Source organism: Marmota flaviventris, chromosome 10 (genome assembly GCF_047511675.1).
Source record: "Marmota flaviventris isolate mMarFla1 chromosome 10, mMarFla1.hap1, whole genome shotgun sequence".
Taxonomy (NCBI): Eukaryota; Metazoa; Chordata; class Mammalia; order Rodentia; family Sciuridae; genus Marmota; species Marmota flaviventris.
The window spans coordinates 89,348,755-89,375,765 of NC_092507.1; the positions used below are offsets into that span (position 1 = coordinate 89,348,755).

The 27,011-nt window shown below is 33.8% G+C and overlaps 1 protein-coding gene across 2 annotated transcripts in view; it reads right to left on the bottom strand.

Moving 5' to 3' along the window:
- Window positions 1-25,820, bottom strand: part of Olfm3 (olfactomedin 3) — a 203,950-nt gene extending 178,130 nt beyond the window's left edge. For both annotated transcript variants that reach the window (XM_071618762.1, XM_027943146.3), the window contains exon 1: window positions 25,656-25,820. In XM_071618762.1, coding sequence (XP_071474863.1) covers window positions 25,656-25,724 — 69 coding nt within the window. In that variant the 5' untranslated portion in view covers window positions 25,725-25,820. The remainder of the gene's footprint in view (window positions 1-25,655) is intronic.
- Window positions 25,821-27,011: the final 1,191 nt, after the last annotated feature.

Genomic DNA, 27,011 nt, shown 5'->3' on the forward strand with positions numbered 1-27,011 from the left:
AATGTTCTGAAGACTTCTGATTCTGAAATGATTGCGTCTTTAGTCATTGTTGGAAAGAGTATGCTTATAGCAGTGGTGACACTGTACAAATGCTACTTGGCTTAGGATGGAATTACATCCCTAAAAACCCACTGTTAAGTTGAAAATACCCTTATATACCTGAACCTAGCAAACATCATAGCTTAGCAACACAGCACACCATAGAGATTGCTCGGCCAGTTATTGCATATCTGACTGGGAGCTGTGGCTTTCTGTCACTCCCTGCTGTCACTAGGGAGTATCATCTTGCTAGTCCCAGAAAAGGACCACAATTCAAAGTTTAAAGCATGGCTTTAACTGAATGCATATTACTTTCATACTATTGTGAACTCAAAAGATCCTAAGAGGAACTGTTTGGAATTGAAGACTATCCGTACTTTGAAAATATAGTACAGGAGACAAGTAGGCATTAATTATTCTGGCCTGGTGAGAAATGAGTTTCCATGCCAGAGCAGTAGCAAGCAACAACAATAAGAAAAAAATGCAGAGGAAGTGCAGATTTAAGTCAGATTAATGTTGCAGATATAGGATTTGGTAATTGCTTGGATGTGGTTTTAGGGAAAAGAAGGGATTTGAAATAACTCTTACTTTAACATTTCATACCTTTTTCATTGAAACTATTTTCTATCCAATGTGAAACTGCAATTTACACGGAATATATTTGTAAAGATTTCAGAATGCTAGAACTCCATTTTCAAGTCTTTTGGTAAAATTATTTTCTTTCTGCAAATTGGAGAATAGCCCCATGGGTCAACAGATCTTGGAAGGTCAGAATCCATTTTTAATGGCTTACAGTGACACACAAATTCCAAAATAATGTTCAGAAAACATGTTCAATTGAAACGAATAAGTGACTTAATTGGAGCATTAAGTATTATTTTCAATATGAAAGCTATGATTTAAATCCCAGCTAGACCATTCTATAGCATATCCTAACTGTTGAGAGCCACAGCCGAAGGGGCCCCAGCAAACTTCCAGCTGCCGGCTGATGATTGGCTCACAGCTGCCGAGCAACATCTAGCTGATTGGCTCCTCTGCCGTGATGCTCATTGGGCTGTTTCCCTGCCCTTTCAGACCACAGAGCTGCTCACTGGGGGACTATTTTGGCTCCGCCCACGTGACCCAGGCAATCGGCCTCAAGAGCAGGAGGATTGGGAGAGGTGGAGAGAGTCTTGTGTTGGAGAGAGAGGCTTGTGGGAAGCTGGTGGTGGCAGTTGGGGCTCTGAGGGTTTTTCCTGAGAGGCTGTTTTGTTTGGCCTGTGTGGTTCTAAAAATAAAGTTAGTTTCTTTTGACAAGTGGCTCCTGATTGTGCCCAGCCAGACTGCGGCACTAACCATAGTTCAAGAACTGTAGCTGACAGAAAAATCTCAATTTGGTCAGATTATTTTGTTTTACATATTATCATCATGTTGATAGAAGTTCTAAGTTGGTAGAAGTTTGGGGTATATTCCAAGGAGAAATAAAGGGATATCTTTCCATCAAGTATTTTATGTGCCAATAGAGTCATACTTTAATTTTGCCTTAAGTATCTTAAGATGTATGTATATGTTTTATATATACATAATATACATAAATCATATATATTTACATGCAATATAGAACTATTATATTCTTAAATATAAATATATGTATAAGCTTGACTTTAAGATAACCTTTTAAACATCAATTTTTGAGTTAATAGTTTATTATTTTTTTTAATTAGATTTTTCTCCCTTTGCTAATCTATAACTGTGGCATAACCAGTATTTTTTTAACCAGTATTTTTAAGAGTTTACTGTTCAGGTTATTTCAAGTTCCTGACATTTAGCTTTACTGCTTTCAACTTTCTTTGAGAAAGTAATGATGCTGTGGCACCTACTGCTTCCCGGGCAGATCGAGTGTCCATCCCAATAGAGAACAGCCTTGTGATATTTCCAGAAGGATATTAAAATTCTCACTTTATGTTAGAAATTGTACCTTTGTGAATACTTAATGTCTTTATGATAATGCTGTAGGCTCTGCTATTTTTCATACCTTTCAGTGGCAAAAAACGAAAAATTAGAGCATTGATCTCAACATTAAAAATGCATCTCTTTTTCTACTTGATCAATAGTATTTTCCAGTGGATTATATTGTCTGGCTCAAATGCCTGCTTTCTTTCACTGACTAATTTGAGATTAGGCTTTAGGATATTAGCCTGAAAAGCAAACTGGAAGTGATTGAGTGTGTCCAACCTCTTCAATTTTCTGATGAAGACCTGAAAGTCCAAAGAGCTCAGTGAGGATAATTGTCCTAAACAATATTGTGGACTTCCAGCTAGAATTCCAGTGTTTTTTTTTCCCAGTTGGGTCCTTAATAGAAAATGTTTGCAACTATATGAAACAAGGATTTTAAAAATTTATTCTTTTAAGGCATACATTCATTCAAGTTTATTAACATGTTTTGTAAAACCATTTCTATGCTCAAAGTTTAGATTCTTCTCACTTGAAGAGAAAGCTGCATGATGTATTAAAATTGAGGTATGTACCACAAAAAGTGAGTTTACACATCCATTGGTCTCGATTCCTTCAGTAATCACTTATTGAGTAGGAGCTATTTTGTGTCTCCTTTGGGGAAGTTGCCAAAATAAAGAGGATTGAATTTCTGGTCTTGAGTTCTTGAGGGAATCAGACATGTGTGCAAACAGCTCTAAAAGATTAGGCTGTTTAACTGTTTTAGCAGAAATAAAAACAAAGTGCTATGGGACTTACTAGTTAAGATTCTCCAGAGAAACAGAGCCAATAGGAGGCAGATAGATGATAGATAGATAGAAGAAACAGAGATATATAAATATTGATGCATGAGAGAAGATTTACTGTGGGAATTGGCTCACATAATTTTGGAGACCAGTAAGTCCCACAATGTGCGGTCTGCAAGTTGGAGAACAAGAAAAGCCAGTGATACAATTCAGTCTGAAACTGAAGTCCTTAGAAACTAAGGGGTATTGTTTTAAGTCCTAAAGTATGAAAAAAATTGAATTGGACAGGAGCTCTAATGTCCAATAGATAAGGGCTGGAGAAGACAGATAGTCCTTTTTAAGAAGAGATGGTGAATTTGCCCTTCTTGCACTCTGTTCTACCTAAGCCCTCAATGGATCTGATGATTCCCACCCACACTGGTGAGAGTAGATCTTTCTTATTCAGTCTATTGATACAAATAAAAATGTCTTCCCAAAACACCCTTTCAGACATATCCAGAAAAAATGTTATACCAATATACCAATGCTCTGAGTGTTCTTGAGTTCAATCAAGTTGACATGTTAAGTAACAGACAAAGGGGCCATGGAAGGAAAAGTTAATTATGCTTGGGGAAGGAAGAAAGGGCTGAGTGAAACCATGAAAGATCATGAAGCTTTGAGAATTAAAGAGTAAAAAGATTGGCCTTCTCGGCAAAATAAATAGCAGAAGGCAAAATAGTACTCCAAAGGCATAGAATAGATGTTTGAAAATGCTGTATCTTTTAATAGAGCTTCAGTGCAAACAGGAAGCTTAGTAAGAGAGATGCAGTCACAATGTGAAGAATTTTATATGAAATGCTACATATTTCTTCACATCTTCCTTCCTTTCTTTTCTTTTTTATTTTTTTTTGGGGGGGGTACTGGGGATTGAATCCAAAAGTGCTTAACAACCGATTCATATCCCCAGCCCTTTTATATTTTATTTAGAGACAGAGTCTTGCTATGTTGCATAGGGCCCCACTAAATTGCTGAAGCTGGCCTTGAACTCTTGATCCTTCTGCCTCAGCCTCCTGAGCCTCTGGGATTACAGGTGTGTGCCATGGAGCCTGGCTATAATGCTACAGATTTCTGAGGAAATCTTCTGATATTGAAGTTTTTGATAAGAAGAGCAGATGGAAAATAAACTTTATTTGTTCTATTCTTTCCCCAGGCATTTTGAAATCATATAGGCTGGACTATCCACTTGTACAAGATCACTAAAATCTAAGGGGTTTTGTCCACTTGCCTAATTCCTTTCTGTTCAGTTTCAAGATCTAGTTTACGTGGCAAATGTTTTTTTTTTTTTTTTTTTTTTTTACTTTCCCAGAGTCAGTTCTTATTACTTCTATATCTTATAGAAGTTCTTTTTCACTAACAAAACACTTATTGACAGGAACATGGTAGGCCTCAAAAATATTTGACAAAATTAACCATTATTATTCAGATAGTTCTACCTACCTCTTAGTCTGTATTTTATGTTTCTTTGCCAATGACTAGCATTTTATTCATTCGTGGTTTATGGAATAAATGAAACATAAATGAATTATTTCAAAGTGGGTGACTGGGTTTTCTAGAGCTTTGAGTATTTCCACACAAAATGCATTTCTTTAAATCACCTTAGTCATGGCTAACTATTTTTGGAGCCATAAGTGGACGATCAATATCTAGCCTGGTATCATCTCTCAGCTTGATAATTATATAGTTACCAAGGTAGAGCCTCGAGGGTTCAGATTCCTCAACTGTACCCACATTCTCTCACTTTTCTTTACTTTTGGCCATGGCAACCATGGTTCTCCTTTCATAATTTTGTGTCTCTGCAGAGATGTTATAAATTCCCTCTTATTCCCATAATAAGAGCCTATAATGTCCTGGCCATTCATTATATTCTGCTGCTATTAGGGCTCTTGATGCAAGGCCCTGCTTTAATCTGATTCTTGATAGATTCATGCTACATAACCTTACACTACTCACGCTTGTGCTCTGGACCAGTCACTTGACAGATAATTTGCAAAGACTGCACTGTTTGACTCTTCATGTATCTACTGTTTGACTTGTACAGTAGAAGTCCTCCTGAAGAAAGACTGTTCCTGATATGCTTTTGGACCATGTTCTCTTCAAGAAGGGATAAGTTAAACAGGAAAAGCAAAATAATATTGCTGCTGTTATTCTTGGTCCTTAATCCTACCTTTTACAACAGAGGAGATTCAACAGAACTTCTTGTTTTTGCTATTATGTGTGTGGTTAATGCTGCTGTTGACCATGTCAGAAAAGCTCTTGTTCAATCACCATTTATCATGAACTTGCCTTATGAGGTGATTATGATTTTCACTCAACCAACAGGAAGTTAAAATGAAGTCATTCTCTTTGGAGGGATGTGCTTTCCAGGCGTAATTAAACCATTTAATTCTCTCTGCTGAACAGGAAACAAATTATTTTCATTATCTGAAATTAACTCTACGTCCAGGTTTCTCCCAGGCAGACAGTGGCTGTTTGGGGTCAGTGGTGTGATATTGTCGGATAACATTTAGATTAACATGTAATATGATACACAGCAACACACCTACATAGTCCCAAGGATAGAAAGTAATTATCTAACTGAATCACACACATGCTTTTCATTATACAAATTAAGTTAAGGTTATTATTTGTACATTTGAACCTTTACTTTTGTGGAAATACAAGTGACATCCTGTCAATATTAAAATATTAATAGTAAAAACATGAAAACAAAGATTTTTTCAGTTATTGAAATATGTAATTTTATGCTGTTGGTTGAGGAATCTGCAGAATTTGTGAAATAGTATTTTCTGGTGGTTTTTGGACTCACAGCCAGTCCTCTTGTTAAAATATCAATATTTTCTTGAAGATAAAAATGATCTTGTTCAAGCCAGGAAAACACGATTTACAAATGTAAATGACCACTGCCATAGAATTAATATTAAGTGATGACCTATTATTAATCCTTACAACATGATAAATAATATGATGATTTCATCAGAAATTGTTGTTTTTATACAGATCTAAGCTATCAGGAAAAGACAGCAAAGTAAAAGGAGGGCAGCAGAATGTAGCTCATCCCACAGAGGATACTTCAGGAAAGAATATTTAGGGGACATAGAGAGAAGGAGTCCTACATATACATACACATGGAGTTGAAAAAATAATTTGTAAAAATGAGAAAAAACATAAAAAGAAGCAAAGTTAGAAGGAAAGTACAGGAAGGGGGAAAAAGCAAGTTTTTAAAGATTTGCTACAAGTTAATAGGAACATAGCTGTAGTTAAATAAACATTAAATTCCAGTGAGACATTTTCAGCTCTTTGAAAAATTAAAAAGGAGAGAAGAGAAAAATAACATAACATTATTGCATAGACATCCCCAAAATGCTAAGACACAACACAATCAATTTGTAATTAGTGCTTAGTGTTTCTCTTTTTTATTAGTCTTTTAGCATAAATGTAGTTAATATATAATTAGATAATTTTAAATTACTCCATTTTTTGTTGAAGTGCCACTTAAGGAACTCTGACCTGGCATTATTTGCAGGAGTGTCACATGTATCCAGGTGGACTGTGGTGACCATCTGGTCACTAGACAGATGCCCAGGACGAGACAAATATGCTGCATTTTAGTTGTACCCACGCCTTTTCCACCAACTGGAGAGGGCTTACATAATTGGTAACCTACAAAAAGACGATTACACACAGAAACATGCTAATACCAGTAATAGAGCTAGTGATTGGGCTATAATTAGTATTAGTGTTTGTAATTGTCTCTGTCTTGCTGTGTTCCAGACTCTGCCAAAAAATATCATCTCATATACTTTTCATAGAAATCTTATGAGATAGTTTTCATGTTTCCCATAATTTATATGTAAGTATACTAAGGCTTGTAGAAGTTAATAATTTATCGAGATTCTACACTTAAGTAGACATGAAATAAAATTCAACTTCATAGTATAAGGTTTGAACCATGTTATACTCTTTATACATACTGTATTCCCTATATTTAAAAACAAATGAAGACTTTACCATATCAGAGACTTCAAGAAAGATAACTTTTCCATTCTTTCCTTCATATTAAGTTTCTGAAAATGATATAGCCACTGATAAATTTACTCAGCATGATAGTAAAGAAAACTTTAGAAAGAATAACACAGGGTGGAAGGCAGGGGGACCTTGTAGTTTGTATCCCTTTGGCTCATGGACATCTTATTTGACACATTGATACACTCAAATCCCTCCCTGGATAAGTTGCTCTTAACAATGTTTTCCATAAAAAAATGGGTAATTGTAAAACTAACATATTACTTTCTGGACATCTGAATGGTAATTATACAAATTATGAGTTTTAACAATTGAACAAGAGATAGAGTAAACATTCTTCACCAAAAAAGAATAGTCTAAAAGAACTTGTAATTACATCATATTAATTTAGCCATTGCAATCAATCCTTTACTCATTCTTAACATATTCCCTTGTTATCAGTAAGGAAAATTCTTAGATAATCTAGAAACTGATTATATGGTATTCTGGCTATTTTTAATTAATTACTGTGAGTTCTTTGAGTTATTCTACTTGGCTTAGCAACTGGACCAAAGTCCACTGAAATGAAGATCTGTTGTATGTCTGTTTTTCTCAAACACTTGCTATGATTCTGGATAAATACCAAATGGGCTCTGAGTACAGAAAAAGCATAGAAAGTCGAAACAAACTAAAACTATAGCTTGTGGAAGAGTTGAATTGGACATATGCTGAGCAGAGATTTGTCAAATTGAAATATATTTTGGAACTGGTAAGGACCTGAGAGTTCATCTGTGAGTTCAGCTCTCTCCTACCTTATGCAAATGAGAAACAATGTTTAAGAGATCAGAGAGCATTTGTGAGTAAAGAAAGAACATTTAAATCTGTCTCCTTTTACTCCTCATGGTCAACTCTCTTGGGAAATCATTGGTTATCTATTTTTTTCTCTTAATTATTTTTATGCTCTTGATTTATTCCCACAGATATTTTTTTCTGATTAAAAGGGTCTTTGGGAGTTATTTTTCTCTTTTCATCCTTAAATATAAACACTTTGACACTACTTTTTCAAAAGCTAATCTAAAAATATTAAAACGTTATTAGAAGGGGCTAGAAATGGAAAAAGGTTTTAAACAAAAAATATGCCTTTACTTTGTTCTTTTCACATTACATGTACTGAGACACATAACCTTATATAAAATGAACTGAAATACTAATGCCAGTTACAGATTTGGCAGCACATATATCAAAAGCAATATCTTTTGAATCCTAACTTACTGAAACATAAAGTTACTATTTACTTAGGAATTACTAAATGCTAGTCAGTGGAACCAGAACTTCAAAATGTTATTTAACCTTCCTGGAGATTGCCACATGGATCTTTTTTTTCCCTTTGCTTTAGTTATAGAAAACTAAACTTAACATTTTTCTTCTTTTATGTTTGTTGGATGATTAGAAAGACATTGTATAATAGATTAAGAGCCATATGTGAGCCATCTCTCCTTTGGCATATGCTAGAACAGAAATAAATTGCTAAATATAATGAACCTCAAATTTATTTCCGTTAATATAATACATTGAAGTTGAATTGTAGTTTTGGTCTCAGGATTTACGGGAGAAATGAAAGTGAGCCCAATTCTCTCATCTATTTGATGGGGTGGAGACAGTAAATTCTCCTTGTGGGATTATTGATATTTGGAACACCCCCCACATCAATCTACAGCACTTTAAAATTTAAAATTGCTTTAAAATTTTTCAGTGGGAACTTTCAAGGTGGGGTTGAATCAGTAAGGTTGTCAGCTATGTCCTTCTTTCCTACTTACATAATATACCCTTAAAGACTCAGTGGATGGGGCTTCCCTGAGTGTGGCCTTCTAGGATAAATGTGACCCAGAGGAAGAAGGAAAAAGTGAGACATCTTTCCACCTTCTGTGAAAATCTCTGTTGGATGCCTTCCAACTAGTTTATGGCTTTGTACATTCTCCACATCAGGAGAGAATTGGGCTGGCTGTAGCTTTTCATAGGATCAGTGAAAAAATAACTAGTTCCTGGGGAAATCTAAGGCTTGTCTTTCAATATACATGAAAGTTTTGATATTGATTTAATGCAGACTGCAACATGTAAGAAATTCAACAATCAATCATTAGTGACATTTTCTCATGTCTACTCAGCTCTCTGAATATTTCTTTTACCTTTTTACTTTTTGTGGCAACCTGGTTCTCCCCTGAGTATACAGCTGCCCCAAAGGACGCTGAAGCACTTTGGCATATTCCTCTGTTAGTGAGCCAGGCAGTGGAGAAGCTGTCCATCTTCTTGCTCCTAATTTCAAGGCTTGGCACGTTATTCTTTTATTATCTTTAATGATAGCCCATTCTCACTCTCAGCTGCTGCACATGCTGCTTGTTTTACTGAGAAAAGGAGAAAAATATAACTTCCTATTGCTCACACTCCCTGCTCACACTCTATTCTGATCATTTGTCCCTATCACACAACGGGTCACTGTCTCTCATTCTTCTCTACAGGACTGACTTGATCAAAAGTGCCAACATCATTTCTTTAGTATATTTTGTTTCCTCTCCTGTCCTCATAGAGGAAGTCTCTACATTCCTATTTAAAACGGATCTCTCACATTCATTCCATTGGCATTATAACATGTCCTTATTTATCCCACTTAAGATGTCCACAAAACAAGTGTGTCTCATACTTTATTTTTCTCTGGATATATAACACTTCTCCTCACAGCAAAACTCTTCCCAAGTTTTGTTCTTAGCTATTTTCTCCAATTGCTTCTCTTGCATACTTTATTTTAAAAACCTATTATTTTATACCATTAGACTATTTAAACCACATAATAATGTCACCACCGATTTCCATTTTTAAAGATACTGATAAATTTTCATTTTTCTTGACCCCTTATGGAACATGTGAAAAATTAATAGTTTTAATGACTAATTCTCCTCAAGACATTTTGTTAATATTATTGTCAGGACCATAACTTCTTCTAGTTTTCCTCCTACCTTATGGATTTCTTGGTGTCTATGACATGTTTCTCTCTAGCTTTTTACCTCTAAATATTTGTAGCATAGTTTTTGGCTCCTTCTCTTGGTGGTCCTTCTAGTCCAACGGGTTTAACTATTGTCCGTATGTTGATGATTTTCAAACTGATATAGTCAGTCCAGACTTATCCCTTGAACTATAAATAACAAGTTCCTCCACTATAATTCCACTTGGATGTCTAAAATATTTCAAACTTACATGTCCAAAACCAAACTCCTATCTCCTATGTTAATATTTCTGTTCTCAAGAAACATATTTCCTTCCTGTCCATTCAAGCTAGAAAGCTAAGGATGCTCCATAGTGACTCTCTTTCATTTCCAACTTCTGATTCATAGCCAAATTTTGTTAGCTAACATTAACATTAACCTGGTTATTTTATACCACCAGCTGGTCTCTCTAATTCTTCTCTTATCACCAAAATTAAACTCTATACACAGAAACAAAGATGCTCCTTTTAAGACACAAATCATATTATAGCTCTGCTCAAAATCCCATAGTACCTTCCCATTTCACTCGAAGCCTTAAAATTACCTACAGGATTGACTTGATTTGGCCTCTTCTAAATCACTATTAGCCTCCTTCTTGTTCATTCTAATTGATGTTCACTAGCTCCCAGGTCTCTTCCTAAAGATGCCACATTGCTCTTGCTTTATTTATTTATTTTAAAGAATTTTTTTTGTAGTTGTAGAGAACAGAATGCCTTTATTTTATTTGTATCTGGTGCCCAGGATCAAACCCAGTACCTCACACATGCTAGGCAAGCACTATGCTACTGAGCTATAGCCCCAGCCCTGCTCTTGCTTTATTAAGAAATAAAAAATTTCCCTCTTGGATTTTTTTCTCCCATATAGTTATATGATACTCCATCAACTTCTTCATGTCTTTGCTCAAGTATCACATTTACTGGGGGGGGGCTATTCTGATCATTTGTCCCTATCACACAACAGGTCACTGTCTCTCATTTTTCTCTGTCTTATTTACTCCCATGTAAGGTATTAAGATCTTCCACTTATCTTATCATTTGTTTTTAACTACTCTTTAATCTTTATCAGGGCAGGAATTTGTGTCTTCTTTACTGCTATGTCTTAGATAGTGCCAGATACATGGCATATATCCTAAAAATACACTGAAACATTTTGACTGTTAAGTCCCTGCAATGCAGTTATGGTATTGACCATTGGCTCCAAGCTTTTACTGAAGGCTTACCCAAGTCATTTTGCTGTGATTTCTATAACATGTAAACTTATTTTACATGCTTTGAACTTTTGAGTTAAATTTCAACATGACAGTGGAATTTTGTTGTATTTTAAAAGGAATAGAAGAAAAAAGTAAATAATGAAGGAAGAAAGGATAGAAGAAAGGCAAAAGAAATAAATTTCTCTTAGACCAAGATAGATAAACTTGAAATCATGAAAAATATTGGTCAAAAGGATCTGAAACCAACATATCACCTGATTAAAATTTTAGGCAATGCAAAGTTGAAGGCCAGTTTCACCAAGGCAGAAACATCTTGTAACCAGATAAAATATAATAGAAGATTCTTTATTTAGGGTAAGCCACCCTGAAAATAGACTTGGTACAAAAGGATTTAAAATACTTTTAATAATCAAGTCATATAATAATTTTCATACATGGCAGTGTTTGTGTGAAACACAATGCAAATAATTTTCAGTTACAAGTATCATGTACAAGGCAGACATAAGTAATCATGATGGAATCATAGGGATCTTGAGGTGAATAGGTAATTTTGTTTTGCTGATTAAAATAAATAGATGGTTATAAACTTAGCCTGCCAGGTATATATGAACAAATTAGATAGAAAATAGATAATAAAGAGGCACTTTTTATATAGCTATATAGATAAATTTTATGTTACTATGGTGTTTTATATTATGTATATAATGATTTTTATGTGTTCACTTGACTGAGATATGTAGTGCCCAGATATTTGGTGAAACCTTAATCTGAGTGTGTCTCTCAGGGTGTTTCTAGATGAGATGAATATTTGAATTGGTGACTGAGTAGAGCAGTTTGTCCTTCCTAATGTGGAAGGAATTCATCCAATCTTTCAAAAACCTGAATAGAATTTAAAAAAAAAAGCCAAGGAAGAGAGAATTTTTAACTTTCTATCTGCTTTTGAAATGGATCATGTGTTTTCCTACTTTCAAACTTGAACTGAAACATTATCTTTTCCTGGGTTTCAAACCTGCAGGACTTTGTATAGAACTGCACCATTAACTCTCCCCAGTCCACGTGTGGCCAGCTGCAGATCTTGTACCTTGTTGGCCTCCATAATCACACAAACCAGTTCTTTTTAATAAATCCCCTTTGACTCTGTCTCTATCTCTTTCTCTGACTCTCAGTCTCTCTCATTTATAGGCACACATTTATATATTGTTTTTGTTTCTCTATAGACTTGGAATGATAACAACTAAATTATGTCTTGTTTATTTGATTTATTATTTTGGTGTTTTTGTTAAGATAACTAAAGAAAAGAAAGAAATACTTTTAACCTGATAAAATAGGTCAAGTCTTGTACTCTTTGGGTAATAATTTCTTTCCCATTTTTAATGCCATCAGTGCTTCTGTTTGTTTTCTATCTTCATCAACTTATTCTGCTCCTTACATAATTTGAAATGATACAACTCAAGTCACATAAGAAACTCTTTTGTACTTTGTGTGCTGTTTTACATCTCTGTGACTTCATTCATACTGCTGTATTTTAATAAAATACAATTTCCTCCCTTCATTGATTAACTAATTATTCTTCCTCCAGGATATTTTTTCTTGTACCCCATTTTGATATAAATACCCACCTTCCATCCTCTACCATATGTGATACAAATCTCTGCCATAAGACATATTTGTAGTTGTTAGGGTCTGTAAACAAGTCAGGATGGCGCCTGGTATTTTGCCAGAGGGAGTGGTTTGTGAAGTATGAGCCATTAAGTGTGGAGATTCCTTATTGGTTGACTGCTGTATCTAGTTTATGTTAATTAAGATAAGCTGTGTGGAATGTATATGTACCCCTCCTATCCTACAATAAAAGGCTCCCACACCTGCTGTATCAATCTATACAAGTTGCTCCTCCCCCCCTCCCCCGCCGGTTATTTTGCTGCAGCCAGACTGCGGCAAGTAGTAGTGCTATATTAGTACTATAATTACCAAGAAACTTAAATGGATCCTCCAGGAGAAAATATGAAGGACTTTTTTTAGGGTAGAAACTTTGCTTTTCAAAAATTATTTTATTTCTAATTCCTATACGAGTAACAGTCATGAGTGTTTGTTTAAAAAATTATGACAATATGAATATCAATGTTCTATGCTACCCTATGTGATAATTCAAATCATCGAGAAGCATTCATTTCTAAACTAATTGCTTTCTTCACTTTACATGTTTTCTTAATGCCAAAAACCAAAATTGTATTATTTGAGGTTAAATAAGCAAACTCAACAGCACATTTTTTCCCCTTGAACTTTGTATTAAAAAGGGCACCTGCTTTAGTATTGTGGAATACCACTGCATAGTCATAGGGTGCTCAATTGTGCCTAACACATGTACTAGTTCTCTAAACAAAATTACTTTCATCTTAAGACTTGTCAAATGCCTTTGGTAAATCAAATTTTGAATGCTGGAAATGAAGAAAGAGGAGAAGAATAAGCATTAGTCATTGTACTGAATAATAGGCCAACTATTTATTTATTTGTCTTTTCATTGCCAAAGAAGGTAGATTTCAAAACCAATGTAAATAATGTAAATCAGGTGCTTTCAAAAGTCCTATAGTAGCAAAAAAAATGAAATTTCAATCAGTTAATTCTTAGGTTATAAATGAGATTCTATGGGCAGACAAAAGCAAAAAAATAAATTGCATGATATAAATATCAACTAGGGAAAACAAAAACTTGTTCTGTAGTTCAATTGCATTTATTTGTGATCTACTTCAGGTTTTATTCAAGAAGCAGAATTTTCATTTCTATATTATCTAGCCTTCAAAAATTTTTTTAGCCTACACTGTAATTTCACATCTATGGTCTTCTTAATCTTATCATAAGTATATACTATCAGCATTATTTGCAAGATTACATTTTGCTTTTATACATCATTTATTTCTACAGTTTGAATCTTGGCTGTTTCCCAAAGGCAAATGTGTTAAAGGTTTGAACCACTGCTTGATGCGATTGAGGGGTGGTGGAAAACCTCTCGGAGTGACTCTAGTGAAAGGTTACTGCCAATGTGTCCTTAAAGTCAATCATGGGTGCTAGTCTCTTCTTTTTTTTTCATATCTTGGCCATGAGGTGAGCAGCTGTGCTTGTCAGGTGTTCCTGCCATGATGTGCTTCCTTTCCATAGGCCCAAGAACAACAAGACCAAAAGATCATGGATTGCAACTTCCAAACTATGAGTCAAAATAAACCTTTCCTCTTTATAACTTTATTATCTCAAGTAACTTTTTACAGTAATAGAAAGCTAACACAATCACTAGTATAGTTACTAATTATTGATAATACATATAGATCTATGTATTCATTTTCTATTGCTTTTATCACAAATCTACAACAAACTTAATCATTTAAAACAACACAAATTTATTATTTTATAGCTCTGGCATTAAAAAAGTCAGGAGATAATCTCATGATCTTAAAATCAATGTGTCTGCAGAGCTACATTCCTTTCTGAGGGTTCTTTGGAAGAATTCATTTTATTGGCTCTCCAGTTTTTAAAGGCAGCCTGAATTCATCAGCTTTTGTGGCCCTTTTCTTTATTTTGACAGTGTATTTCTCCCATCCCTCCCTCTGTCATCCCCTCATCATTTTCTGATTCAAAGCCTCCAGTCTTCTTATGAGAACCATTTTGATTACTTTAAATCCATTAAGAAAATCCATCATGATCTTCTTATCTCAAGATCCTTAATTTAGGCACATCTTTGTCTGTCTAAGGTAATATATGCATGGGTTTTGGGAATTAGAATGTAGATAATTTGGGAGAATATTTTTTCAACTAAATTCATAATTTTTAAGAATTATATTTAGCCAAGAGAATAATTATAGTAGTAGAAAATAGCTTCATTTAAAAAAACTTTAAACAATTATTTCTGACTAAAAACAAATTAAATACTTTGATTATTCCTACTTCCTAATATCAGAAACATGTAGAAAGAAGCTAGTTAAGCATTCATCAGTTATGTTATTAAGATGATTTCTTGTTTTTTTCTTTCAGAATTGAAATAGATGATCTATTCTCTTGTAACTCTATCAATCTCTTTTGTTTTAATGTTTGTAAAATAGAAACAGTAAAAACATGATTCCACTTACTAGCTTATCTTTCAATTAAATTTGCAAAAGCTAAAAAAGGAATACATAAAAATGTTAAATGTAGTATAATCCTTGAGATTTGGGTGTATATGTGTGTAAGCATACATATGTAATCAAATTGCAAGTATTTTATACATGACATTAACTTTGATTTTCAGCAAAATAAAATAGGCCTAGATTTTTACCTTCAATTTAAATAATTTGGAAGCCATGAGCAGAAGAAAATGGAGGGAAAGGATGATGAACTACGTTTTGAGAAATAAATGGACACCATTTTAGGAAGATTCACCAAAATAAAAGAGCATTTGGTGGCTTAAAATGCTCACTTTGTACATGAGAAAACAAAAAACACCAACTTTAGTAAGTTACCCAAAGCCATACTATTAGATAGCTGCAGATCTGACACTAAGTTCCAACCTTCCTAACTCTTAATTTAATATTCTCTCTGCAATAACATGAGGTTTCCAATTTCCTACTTACTGTATGATATTCTCTGACTTGATATGGTTTCTTTATTCTAATATCTTCATTTTATATGCTAAATTAATATTATTTAGGTTGACTCTCTTGAGAGAGGAAAAACCGGTGTCTTTTCCAATATGATTATGTACAAATATACAAAATGCAATCAAGTTTCTATTGCTTCTCTCTCTGCAAATTAAGATGAAAAAAAAGGAAAGGAAAAGGAGCTTAATAATGTTTTCTTGCCTTTTTCTCCCTCTATTACATTGTACTAAGAAAGTATAGTTGAACTATAAAGACTTTCTTTCAAAAGTGAGTGCTGATAGTTACTTACAGGTCTCAGATTAATTAATCCAATCATTGTGTGTGTGCATGTGTGTGTGTGTGTGTGTGGTGTTGGTAGAGGGTAATAAACGTCATTGAAATGTTACATATAAGCAAGCATATATTCCATGTTTAAGAGTTTCAAACCACCCCCAATGTATAAACAAATACCTCCCTTCAACTCCTCTTTCTTTTAACTATATTTGATTTTTAACCTTCAAGCTACACATAAATTAATTTATAATTGTTCCACTTTGTAGAGTCTTATTTTTGTTTTAGAAGAAAAATATTTGGACTTGGAATCTTTTCTTCTTTGGCAGGGAAGTCACTGTGCTCTTACACGAATGGAAGGAACCATCAATAAAGTGTCAATTCATTCCATTCACTTGATTCCTTCCTCTCAAATATCTTCTGCCCAGTTTTGATCCATTATATTACAATATGAGCTCTGTAACTCTCTACACATGTTTTCCTGCTTATCCCTTCAGTGAGTGCTTTAAGGTACATGGCAAAGTAGAGTTATTTTATTCTTTGTCTAGCATTCAAATTGTAAAGAGCAGAATATACATGTAGCACTGTAAATAACAAATACAATAAACTATTCAGTGAGTCTGGTGCCAGAAAATATTTTTTTTAACTACAACGATATGTAGAAAGATGTAATCAGTACCCACTAAATATACTATGTGAAAAATACTCACTACTGATACTAATTCCAGTGTAAGCAGTTCCCTACACAGGCATGGACATAGATCATTCCCAGAAGTGATGGTTTCTTTTGTAAGGCAATATTTCACTGGTGACATTTTGGTGCCAGTGAATCAACATTTCCGATCCTTATTCTCTATTTGAAGAAATCCTGCCATCTGGAATTGGTCCCCCTAGTAATGCTATTTAAACCATCATGGGATAATGCTTCTTAATCATCTTCAACTTAGTTGGAAAATTTAAAAGGATTGTCTATTCAATTTATGCCCACTCCTTGGGGTTATCTAGATAGCTGTTTGCTTGTACTGTTTAAACAATGTTATTACTGACATTTCTTTTCAGAACTTTAACCCACCAAGTGAATTATAAAACTTTTAAATCTGATAACGTTTAGAAGTTATAATTTAGGCAAATGTACCTTCACTACACTTATATTTGTTTTTAGTCATTCAAATTCTTGTATATGGTGATGTTATGCACAAATTGTAATGTCATAGAAATATTGAAGCAATAATGTCTGTCTTTATGTGGCACTAGTATAAGAATATGGAGTAAGGGAAGACTTTCAATAAAACACTTTAGATCCTTAAAGAAATAACTCAGTTGTTAAAGAGAGATGGAAAGGTACAGATAGTATACTGACTTACCCAATGAAGCCAAGGCATTACATAAAATAAAGGTATTAAAATTTATTCTTGCATATTTACACTGTTTAGACTTATAAATTTATATAAGTACACAAACCTTTGTAATAAGTGGATATAATAGCTAAGAAATAGAAGAATAGACTAACTTGCCAGTGAACCTTATGAAACATCAAGTTGTTCACTTGAGTATTTTAGGTTGTTCAAGGTCAGAGCACTACCACAAATCAAACTTAGCACTAAGGATGGTAATGTGGAGCAGGAAATTAATACAAAACTTAAAAAAGAGACTTTTTTTCACATTAGTCAAGATAAATAACTTGATATAAAAGTTTTAAGCCCTTGAAAATCAGGTTATTAAAGTCATCCTAATTTCTCTGTACTTAAAATCTAGTCTGTTTGTAAGACTGAATTAAAAACTGAGATTATCATCATATGCAATTTATCCAAGGATTGAAAGATTTTTAGGTGTTCATTGACCTATTTGTTTTTTTCTTTATTTGTTTTTCATCTAATATTTATTAAATATCTTATCTGAATAAAATCTTGCACTAGTTGTTATATAAAAAAGAACAAGATAATGACCAAGACACAAAGCCTGTCCTTAGAAGTTAGCATGAGAGAGAGACAATGCAATAAATATTTTATGATTTAGCAGGGAAGATAAAACAAAATAAACACCAATTAAAAAAGAAAGTAGTAAGTGTATAATAAATTTCCTTTTTTCTTTTCAAAAAAGAGTGATTGGAAAGTATCAATAGCTATAGATTCAAAGATAAGTAATACCCAATTCTTTTCTTACTAGAGTTTTAGTTTATCAGGGTTAGCTTTTCTTGAAGTGAAAGAAGTGTCAGGGAAAACTTTATAGAAGAAGTGATACTTGAATTTTATCTTAAAATATAGGTAAAAAATTTAACATATGGGCAAAAGAGAGAGCTTTCCAGGGAGAGGTAAAATCATGAATACAACAGCATCTGTGTTCTTCTCTCTGAACTTATTTTTATTCTTCTGAAGGTTTGGTATGGAAATGACAGAAGGCATAGCTATGTAGTATATGTTTTATCATACATTGTTTTTAGTGCCATAAAAAGATAAATATTCTTAGGAAACTAATTTTCAAGATTACTTCAAAAACCTTTTGAATATAATTATTAGTGTAGTTAAAGTTACATGGCAGAGTTGATCTTAAGTTATTTCTTTCTCTCAGATACCCCAAATTATCTAACCTCTTACAGCAAGTAACAGAGATAAATGAAACTTCATTATGGTTTGGTGTACAAGTATATTTGAACTTATACATTTTTAGCATATTAGTCGCTCATGAGTAGAGTCTACCTGAGATATTACATAGTTCATAGCATGTTTTTCTACCCTTCATATTATCTATAAGGGTTGAATTGAGATAATATTCAACTCTTAAGTTACTCAGGTGAATTTGCTATTAGATTACCAACTTCAGCAGAAGTGGTATTACTGTGGGTAATACATATGAGGATCAAGACCATGTCAAGGGCTTTTAGAAGTCTCTATTGAGAGAAGAAAGGTATAAACAAAGGGATGAGGGAGAGCATTTCAAGAAATAAAGAGTAAAAAAAAAAAAAAAAAAAAAAAAAAAAAAAAAAAAACTACAACCTACAATGTGTTCTTTCTCCATGCTTCTTTGCCTTGAACATTTTGAGTTACTTGAGAAAATCCATTTTCTTACATTCTTTCTTAAAGATTATATTTGAATCCCCACAAGAATTTAAACTACTTTATAATTGGTATACTTTGAAAGACACAAAAAGCCCATAATTTGCACATTGGGCAGAAAAGCAGTTTTATCCCTTGGTAGATTATTTTGTTAAAAATATGATTGTCTATGATTAGTCTAAAAACTCTTTTTTCTTGGTGTGATTTAACTTTGATATTATGGAACCATTCTTTGGGTCTTGCATTATTTCTTAAGAGATTTGTAAGAAGTGCCCTATTCGATATAAGTATGGCATAAATTTTAAGGTAAAAAATTTAAACTAGAGCTTTGGATAAATTATAGGCTAGTTCTGAGAGGCTGTGCTGATAAGTTTATTTGGCATTCACTTTTCTGAAAGTTGAGATGAGGTAAGAGCAAGAACAAAGTTGAGAAGAGGTAAGAGCAAGAACGAAGCACCTTTCACTGTCATGTATCTTTAATATATAATATAGCTTTATGGTTTAAAATACAAATTTTCACATATATTAATATCATCAATAATTGTATAGTTCCATTCCCATTATACAATTCCTTAGTTATGAAAATAGAGCTTCAGACAGGTTGACTATTGAAAAGTTGTGCTGTTGTACTTAAAGCCAATTTGAAAGCCTCTGCTTTTTTACTAGTTCATGAATGTAATTAAAAAATTTTTTTTAAAAAAATAATGTCAGGATGGTGTAACTTCATAAAAAAATATTTTGCAGTTTTAATTGGTAAGTGGCACAGATTGAGCAAATTGAGGACCAATTTTAGACTAAAATGTTTAAGGACTATTATTGGAACATCATACTTTAGATTTAAACCAGGACATTGAGTGTTTAAATACTTTCAATATTACCTTAATACTTTAATGCCACAAGGAAACAGTTTTATTTACATGTATATACTTGCACAGATAACACCAGTGTCTCCTTTTAATCTCACTTTACCAACTGAGACAACATTTTGATTTCATTTCTTCTTTATTAAATTCTCTACAGCCAATTGAGTTTTATTTTTAAATAAAATTATGGTTAATTAATCATTCAGGTACGGCATAGTGGTGCACGCCTGTAATTCTTGTGGCTTGGGAGGCAAAGGCAGGAGGATCACAAGTTCAAATTCAGCCTCAACTCCTTAGTGAGGGAGGCCCTAAGCAACTTAGCAAGACCCTGTCTCTAAATAAAATATAAAAAGGGCTGAGAATGTTAAGCTGTTAAGCACCCCTGGGTTCAGTTACTCTCTAGGCTACAGCTTTACCCAGTCTCATTTTGTACCAAGTACAAAAATGAAAGATTTTCTAATAATTTTAATTCTAAAATACATATGAAAGAATGTGGTTGCTTAGGAAGAGTCCACGAAAGAATATGTACTGCTTTTTATAAGTATCCCTTCTTAATACCTCCCATATCTCTTCAGAATAATACCCAGCAAATTTTTCAATATGGGAAATAGCTTTTTGCTTTACTTTTCACTGGAGAACTTTTCAGTAACAGACTTATAACTGACGTAGAAAATGTTGGCTTTCAGTACTAGATTGATAAATAATTTTTTCAGAGAGCAAAGTTTGATAGGTGAATGGGTATCAAGCATGTGGATAAAGGAAACAAGAAGGGTGGTAGGAAGTAGGAAATTTCAGGATCTGAATGCCAAACATAAAAAAATAAAACCTCATGATATTTAGGAGGTTCATCAACAAGTCTCTTACCTATGATCTTACTAAGTAAACCTCACAAAAGAACTCATTGTTTCTGGTTAATGGATCAAATATTATTAATTATTAAACAGAGTCATTCTAGGGTTAATAAGGAAGTTTTTAGATTATCCAGACTGCTGATTTTATGGATGGAGCCCTGAGATCACAGATTCCCCAAAGTCATATAAATGTATATGTCATCACTTGCAAAGTAGGGATTAGAAATGAGAGACCCTGCATGTTACCTGGTGTGTCAGCAACGCACTAATCAACACAATAGTCAACTTCATAGATACAGAGAATAAGAAGATAAAAGAAGGAAAGCTTCACCATTTTAACCTTTTCAACCTGCCTGGAGAAAGAGTGAGAAAAACTATATACTTTTTCCAAAATAAAAGTTTAATTAGATTAATGAGGGTGAGATAAAATGAGAGTAGGAAGCTTTCTGCTTTTTCAAAACATAGAAGGACTACCTTGATCTCTCCAGTTTTTATCATATTAGGGTCCACCAGTGCATAATTATAGGTCTTGCTAAATGCCACTGATCCATATTCTCTGTTCTAATTTGGTTTGATCCTATCCTGTAGAGAATGGCTTAAGCACACAGAAGACTCAGGGGAAAATAGAGTTTTAAGGTGGATTTCAAAAGAAATTAGAGTCATCTCAATATGTATCTTGCTATTTTTTTGTGTTTTTTTTTTCAATTTCATTTAAAAATTGTGAGAGAAGGAACTTTAACAAGATTCATGTATGAAAGCAACCTCTAGGCAACTTAAATATTTTATTATTGTCTTAAGCAATACCAAAAAATACAGACAATTATGGTGTATTGCATTACAAAACATTTAACAACACAATTATTAATGTTATCCTAGTCCCCATCATATTTATATGATTTTTTAGCAACTTTCTTATTTAAGGCAAGAGTTATAATTGCCTAGGTTGTTTTGGATAGAAAAAGCAGCTTGGTATTGGACATTATTGCTGAATCATTGTTATATTTTATGCCTTTAGTGTGTGAGTATCATGGTGAGAAGTTTAATATATTTCTAGGTGAGAAGATAGTGAATGCTTCCTCAGTATAGCATAATTCCCCTGGTAAGGCATTTTGCAATATTTTTAGCACACGATTACGACTATTTTAAAGTCCCACAGTCACTATGATATGTGGATATACCCATGTCACCACCTTTTTTTAACTGTTCCCCATGTGTCTGACTCCAGAGTATGTGTTCTAATTGAAAGCTGTACAGCCCTGTTTACATCCTCCTTTTTTCATAGTTCAGCTCTGCAAAGCAGAGAAATTCATGGCTGATTCTCAGGAATTACTGTTTAGTTACAATGTTCAAATAACAGCCTGCTAAAAATCTTGTAAAAGAAAAAAGGAGTCCACTCTCCTACTATCAAGGTCATTACTGAACTCAATGCCTTCAGTTTAAAAGCACAGAGATGCCATCTAGCAGCCACCATCAGGAATTTCCTGCCCTGCAATAGCCTTTTCCCTATGAAACCGAACAATAAACAAATTCCTGCAAGTTTTCAGTTTATAAAATTTTACTTATTGAATGGTGATTTGGCATATTGCCTATAACTCAAACACTCATTACAAAGGAAATTGACAGCTCTTAAAATAGGCAAAGTGATATACCCATGAGTTTTTCTACAAGGAACTGGAAACTTGTTAATCAGACTTTAATTAAGAAAACATAATTGAAATAATTTTCCTAAGAGAAAAATCAATAATATGTCTACACAAAAATACAAATAATTAATTAGCAGTGAATTGCTTTCCTTTGCTGGAAGAAAATATTAATCTTGCTAATTTTCTGATGTACTAAATGACATAAAAGGAAGTATGTACACACTGAAAGTAAGTTCATCGTGAATATAGATGCTTTGTCATTTCTTTGGAATTTAAAAATAAAATTGACTTTCAAGCTAACCATAAGATGGCGATACTTAAGCACTTAACAAAACTGTCATATAAGATCTATAAACTTCAACCACAGGAAAAAAAAATCATTATAAATGCAAATATTATGTGGTCTTCCATAGATAAAGTTGGTATTGTTCTTAGCAAACTATTTTTTCAGTATATTAAATACAAAAGGTACTTAGTAAGATTTTGAATATTTGATATGTATGGAATCCTATACTTTAAAAAAACAAACTGCTCAATTTTAAGAGCTGTCCTATTTTATCAGTTTGTGATTACCCATGAGTGATTATACATATATTTATAACAATCATAAAAATAAGAATTATATTTAAAGAAAAATGAATATATTTTTGAAATTCTGTGATAATAAATAATAGTCTTAACATATGAGTATGTAAAAAAGCAGCTGTTAGAATTTCTGCTTTTTTAAGTGTTATTGCTTAAACTATTGCTTATTTGCATCACAAATGTGGTTTTCCGTGGTACTATGTTGTTGGGTTTTTAAATTTAACCTGACATAATTTTTGTATGAATTCCAACTTGTTAAATAAATAAATTTGAATTTTTAAAATTCCAAGCCCTTAGGAGCAATAGTAAATAAAATCTGAGAAAATATGTAGTTAATAACCAAAGTGAAAATTAGTTTGGGAACACAATGATGCAATTTGTAATTCATTTTTGAGGAGGACAATATAGTTTGGTAACCAAATATGGTTTGATAAAATACAAAAATAGCATTTTCATCCTTTGAAAAGGAATATTTTATCTACAAACCCTCAAAATTTTGATACCAATAAAATTAAATATTGTTATTTACATTTTAATATTCCCAATAATGTGATATGTGGTATTCAACAATATATCATCTTTTGTTCTTTGTATACTATGTTGAAGTATCTAGAAGCTTAGAAGGACAGTTTGAAAAGTTAATGTATTACTTTCCTTCCCTGGATTTCTTAGGTCAGTTGTGCCAAACATTCACACTCAGTCTGACCAAATTAGAAAGTTTTATATCACTTAATATGCAGAAATAAACTCATCAAAACTCAAAAAGATCATATTTATGAAGAATGGGTTGTCTATTTGGGAAATTCTCCATATTTACAAAAGATTATATGTGTGTGTGTGTGTGTATATATATATATATATATATATATATATATACACACATACATACACATAATCTTGGAAGCATTGAAGGCAAGCAATGAAGATATGTATGCACTCAAGATATCAGAAAAATAAGATCATACATTCAATTGTTAATGAAGTTCTACATAGGTACATTTTTAGTGCATTGTAGTAATATAGTGGGATTAATATTGACACATTTACAAATGCAGATTTCAGTGTCCACTACTAATCTCTCCCCTCCCTTCCTCTTTCCCTCTGATGCACTTCCATTGCTCTGTTAGTCTTCCACAGATTTGAATTTTCAAAGAATGACAATATTTATTTTAAGTGATTTTTCTGTGTGAACTCAGTAATTAATTTTGATTTTTTAAAAAATTATCAATAATGTTTCAAGCAAGCTATATTATGGAATGTGTTCAAAAGTTTTAACCAAAAATCATTCAAGATTGGCAGTGAAATATGCCACTACACATGCAGAGGCAAAAAGAAATGATTTAAAAGTATGAAAACAGAATCAACACTATAACATCCGAGTAGAATGCCTTAGAACCACATCTTAGTATACAAAACATGCCATTAAGATTATTAAGATAGAAATCACGCTCCATGTGAAGCTTTCACAATGAAAGTGTAGTACAACCTTAGCTTTGAAATAAAATGATTTTATTTTCATCAGATATCTCTAAATATGAAACTGCACAGAAATAATTGTGAGTACATATGACATGATACTAAGTTTTCACTATATACTATGTTAGGCCTAGAAATAGAATGACCACAGTATTATATTTTGGTTGGCAAAATCTTAGTTCTATTCGGTTATGAAAGGAAAGAATTTCTCTAACACTACACAGATGATGTAAAGCTTCAAAAACAACTTTACAATATTCCAAAATACAGCTTTAGATAGTTTTTATAAATAGCATCCTTTCCCCAAGATTGTCAAATTGCTTTTACACCGTTAAATAAGTAAAATAATAAAAATAATTGGCTCTCTCATTCTTTTCCCCAGATGCTTCCAACTTATTCCAGATAATTATGATTTTCTTAGAATGCTGAAAGCCTTGAAATTACCACACTTGACTTTTCTCACATATATCTGAAAATATTTTTCCATATTTTCCTGACTTTCTAGCAAAGGAGCTTAGTGATCACTTTAATTGCCAGTACTGGATTATTTTCAGAGTTCAACAGCTAGGAGAGGACTCATCCTTCTTATTGCCCTCCTTAGTTTGATAAGGTTCTCACTTCCTGTTTCACTGATAAATCAGAACTTCCTCAGTGTTTCCTAATTTCCTTAATGAAAAGAAAGAAGCAAACACAAGCCCCTTTCACTGACGCCTCTTAGCCATGGCAGAGAGTATATCTCTGCCGTTTTGCCGTGTGTGTTACAAGCAGCATCCCAAATGTTTTGGACACAAACCGCAGCACGTCTGCGATGGGAGTATTATTGACCAGCATCAGCTGGAAAACGTTTCCCTGCTTTCAACAAAGAAACGGTTCACCATCTCCTAATGTTTATAAATGGCATTGTTTCAATTGCAAACTCCTTTGCATTACCCGTCCGACTTCAGGAGAGAACATCAAGCAGTTGGACACGGAATAAGCTAAATTCCCCCGAGAGCCGCATTGCCCGCTGCCCATACACATTATATTCGCTCCTGGTCCCTCCCCCCACTCACACCAGGACTCTACCTTGAGGAGCTATTCCTCCGGTAGTTCACCTTGTTATCTTCCAAGCAGTGGGGATGCGCCAGACACCACAAGGTAGCTGAAAGCTGTCTCCTGTGCTGGTTTTGGCATATTTATTTGCATTTTGGTCGGTTTATTACATATTGCACATTTATTTCAAACAAGAGTCAAAATATTGTCCATACCTTGGAAGGATCTAATCCAGCAAGCAAATACAGCAGCAGGAGGTTGAGAAGGTTGGACGTCGCCTGCATTCTGATCTGGGTTTTTGCCCCCTCTTTACTCTCTTTTATGTAGCCACTCCACTCACTGCAGAGACCTTTCCCCCGTCAGTTGCACTTTCTGCCTGCCAGTCAGAGCGGAGTGGAGGCAGAGGCGGTGGCAGCAGCAGTAGCAGGAACAGCAGCAGCGGTAGCAGTAGCGGCAGCAGCGGCAGCCGCCCTGGGGGGCGATCATTCCGCAGGCATTCTCAGAGCAGGGAGTCGGGGAGCTCAAGTGGGTGGGTTGGGCTGCAGTGGGCGCTGGCCGAGGTGCTGAAGCTCCTCCAACTGGCGCGTCCCAGTCTATCCTCTCCCCCGCTGCTGCTAGAGAGCCAGCCCACCTCAAAAGTTTTGACCCAAGAAAAAGATAAAGGGAGTAACTGCTGAGGGAGGTGTGGAGACCTGGACAACGGATATGACATCACTACTGCTCCTGGGGGTTTGGGGGGGATATTTTTCGGGGAATTTGTTAACCAAACAAAGATTGACTCTCATGCTCCAGTTCAGCATTTGCTGGCAACTTGAGCTGCAGAGAAGTAGAGTCAGCTAGAGACAGGGTTATGAAACAAATAGTTCACTGGAACCTTCTGTTGTCATTGACAGAGGACTTGATATTCTATCTAGTGCTTTAAACAAAAGTTTGCGGTGCAGACTGCCAATGTATATTTTCTAGTCAAAGCCCACGTTTTAAAAACTATTATAGATGTGTGTAGTGGTTTACATCATTTATAGATGTGTATGATCCCATTTATGAATACCTTGTTGAAATAGTTTTAGTTAGATATTGTGTATTTATCGAATTAGGGCTTTCTTTTTAAATCTGAAAACATATGCAGAAATAAATGAAAAGGGGTTATTTTTCTTTTAATGGAAGTGGCATATTCCATTAGTGTCTTCCCAAACTGAAGTATGCCCCCCCCCATACACATCCAGACCTAGAAATAAAAATTCCCTCTTGACATGATTTTATGTGGAAAAAAAAAAAAAAAAAAAAAACAGTGATGACCGATTGATTGAAAGTGTTTTTCTTTCTTTTTTTTTAGAGCTTAAAAAAAAAAAAAAAGAATAGCTGCCTCACAAGAGGTAAGAAATGTCAATTGGCAAACTAACTCTCTCACTCACTTTGCATCATTTAACTATATTCAAACATCATTTCTTTGAAGCCCCAAGGTGTTCTAAGATCAAAAGGTGGTGTGGATTGGCCACCACCCTGAAACACCACTGGCATGCAATGTAACTTTAGTTCTCTTAGCTTTTGTTGATTTTTCTAGAAATGATGCT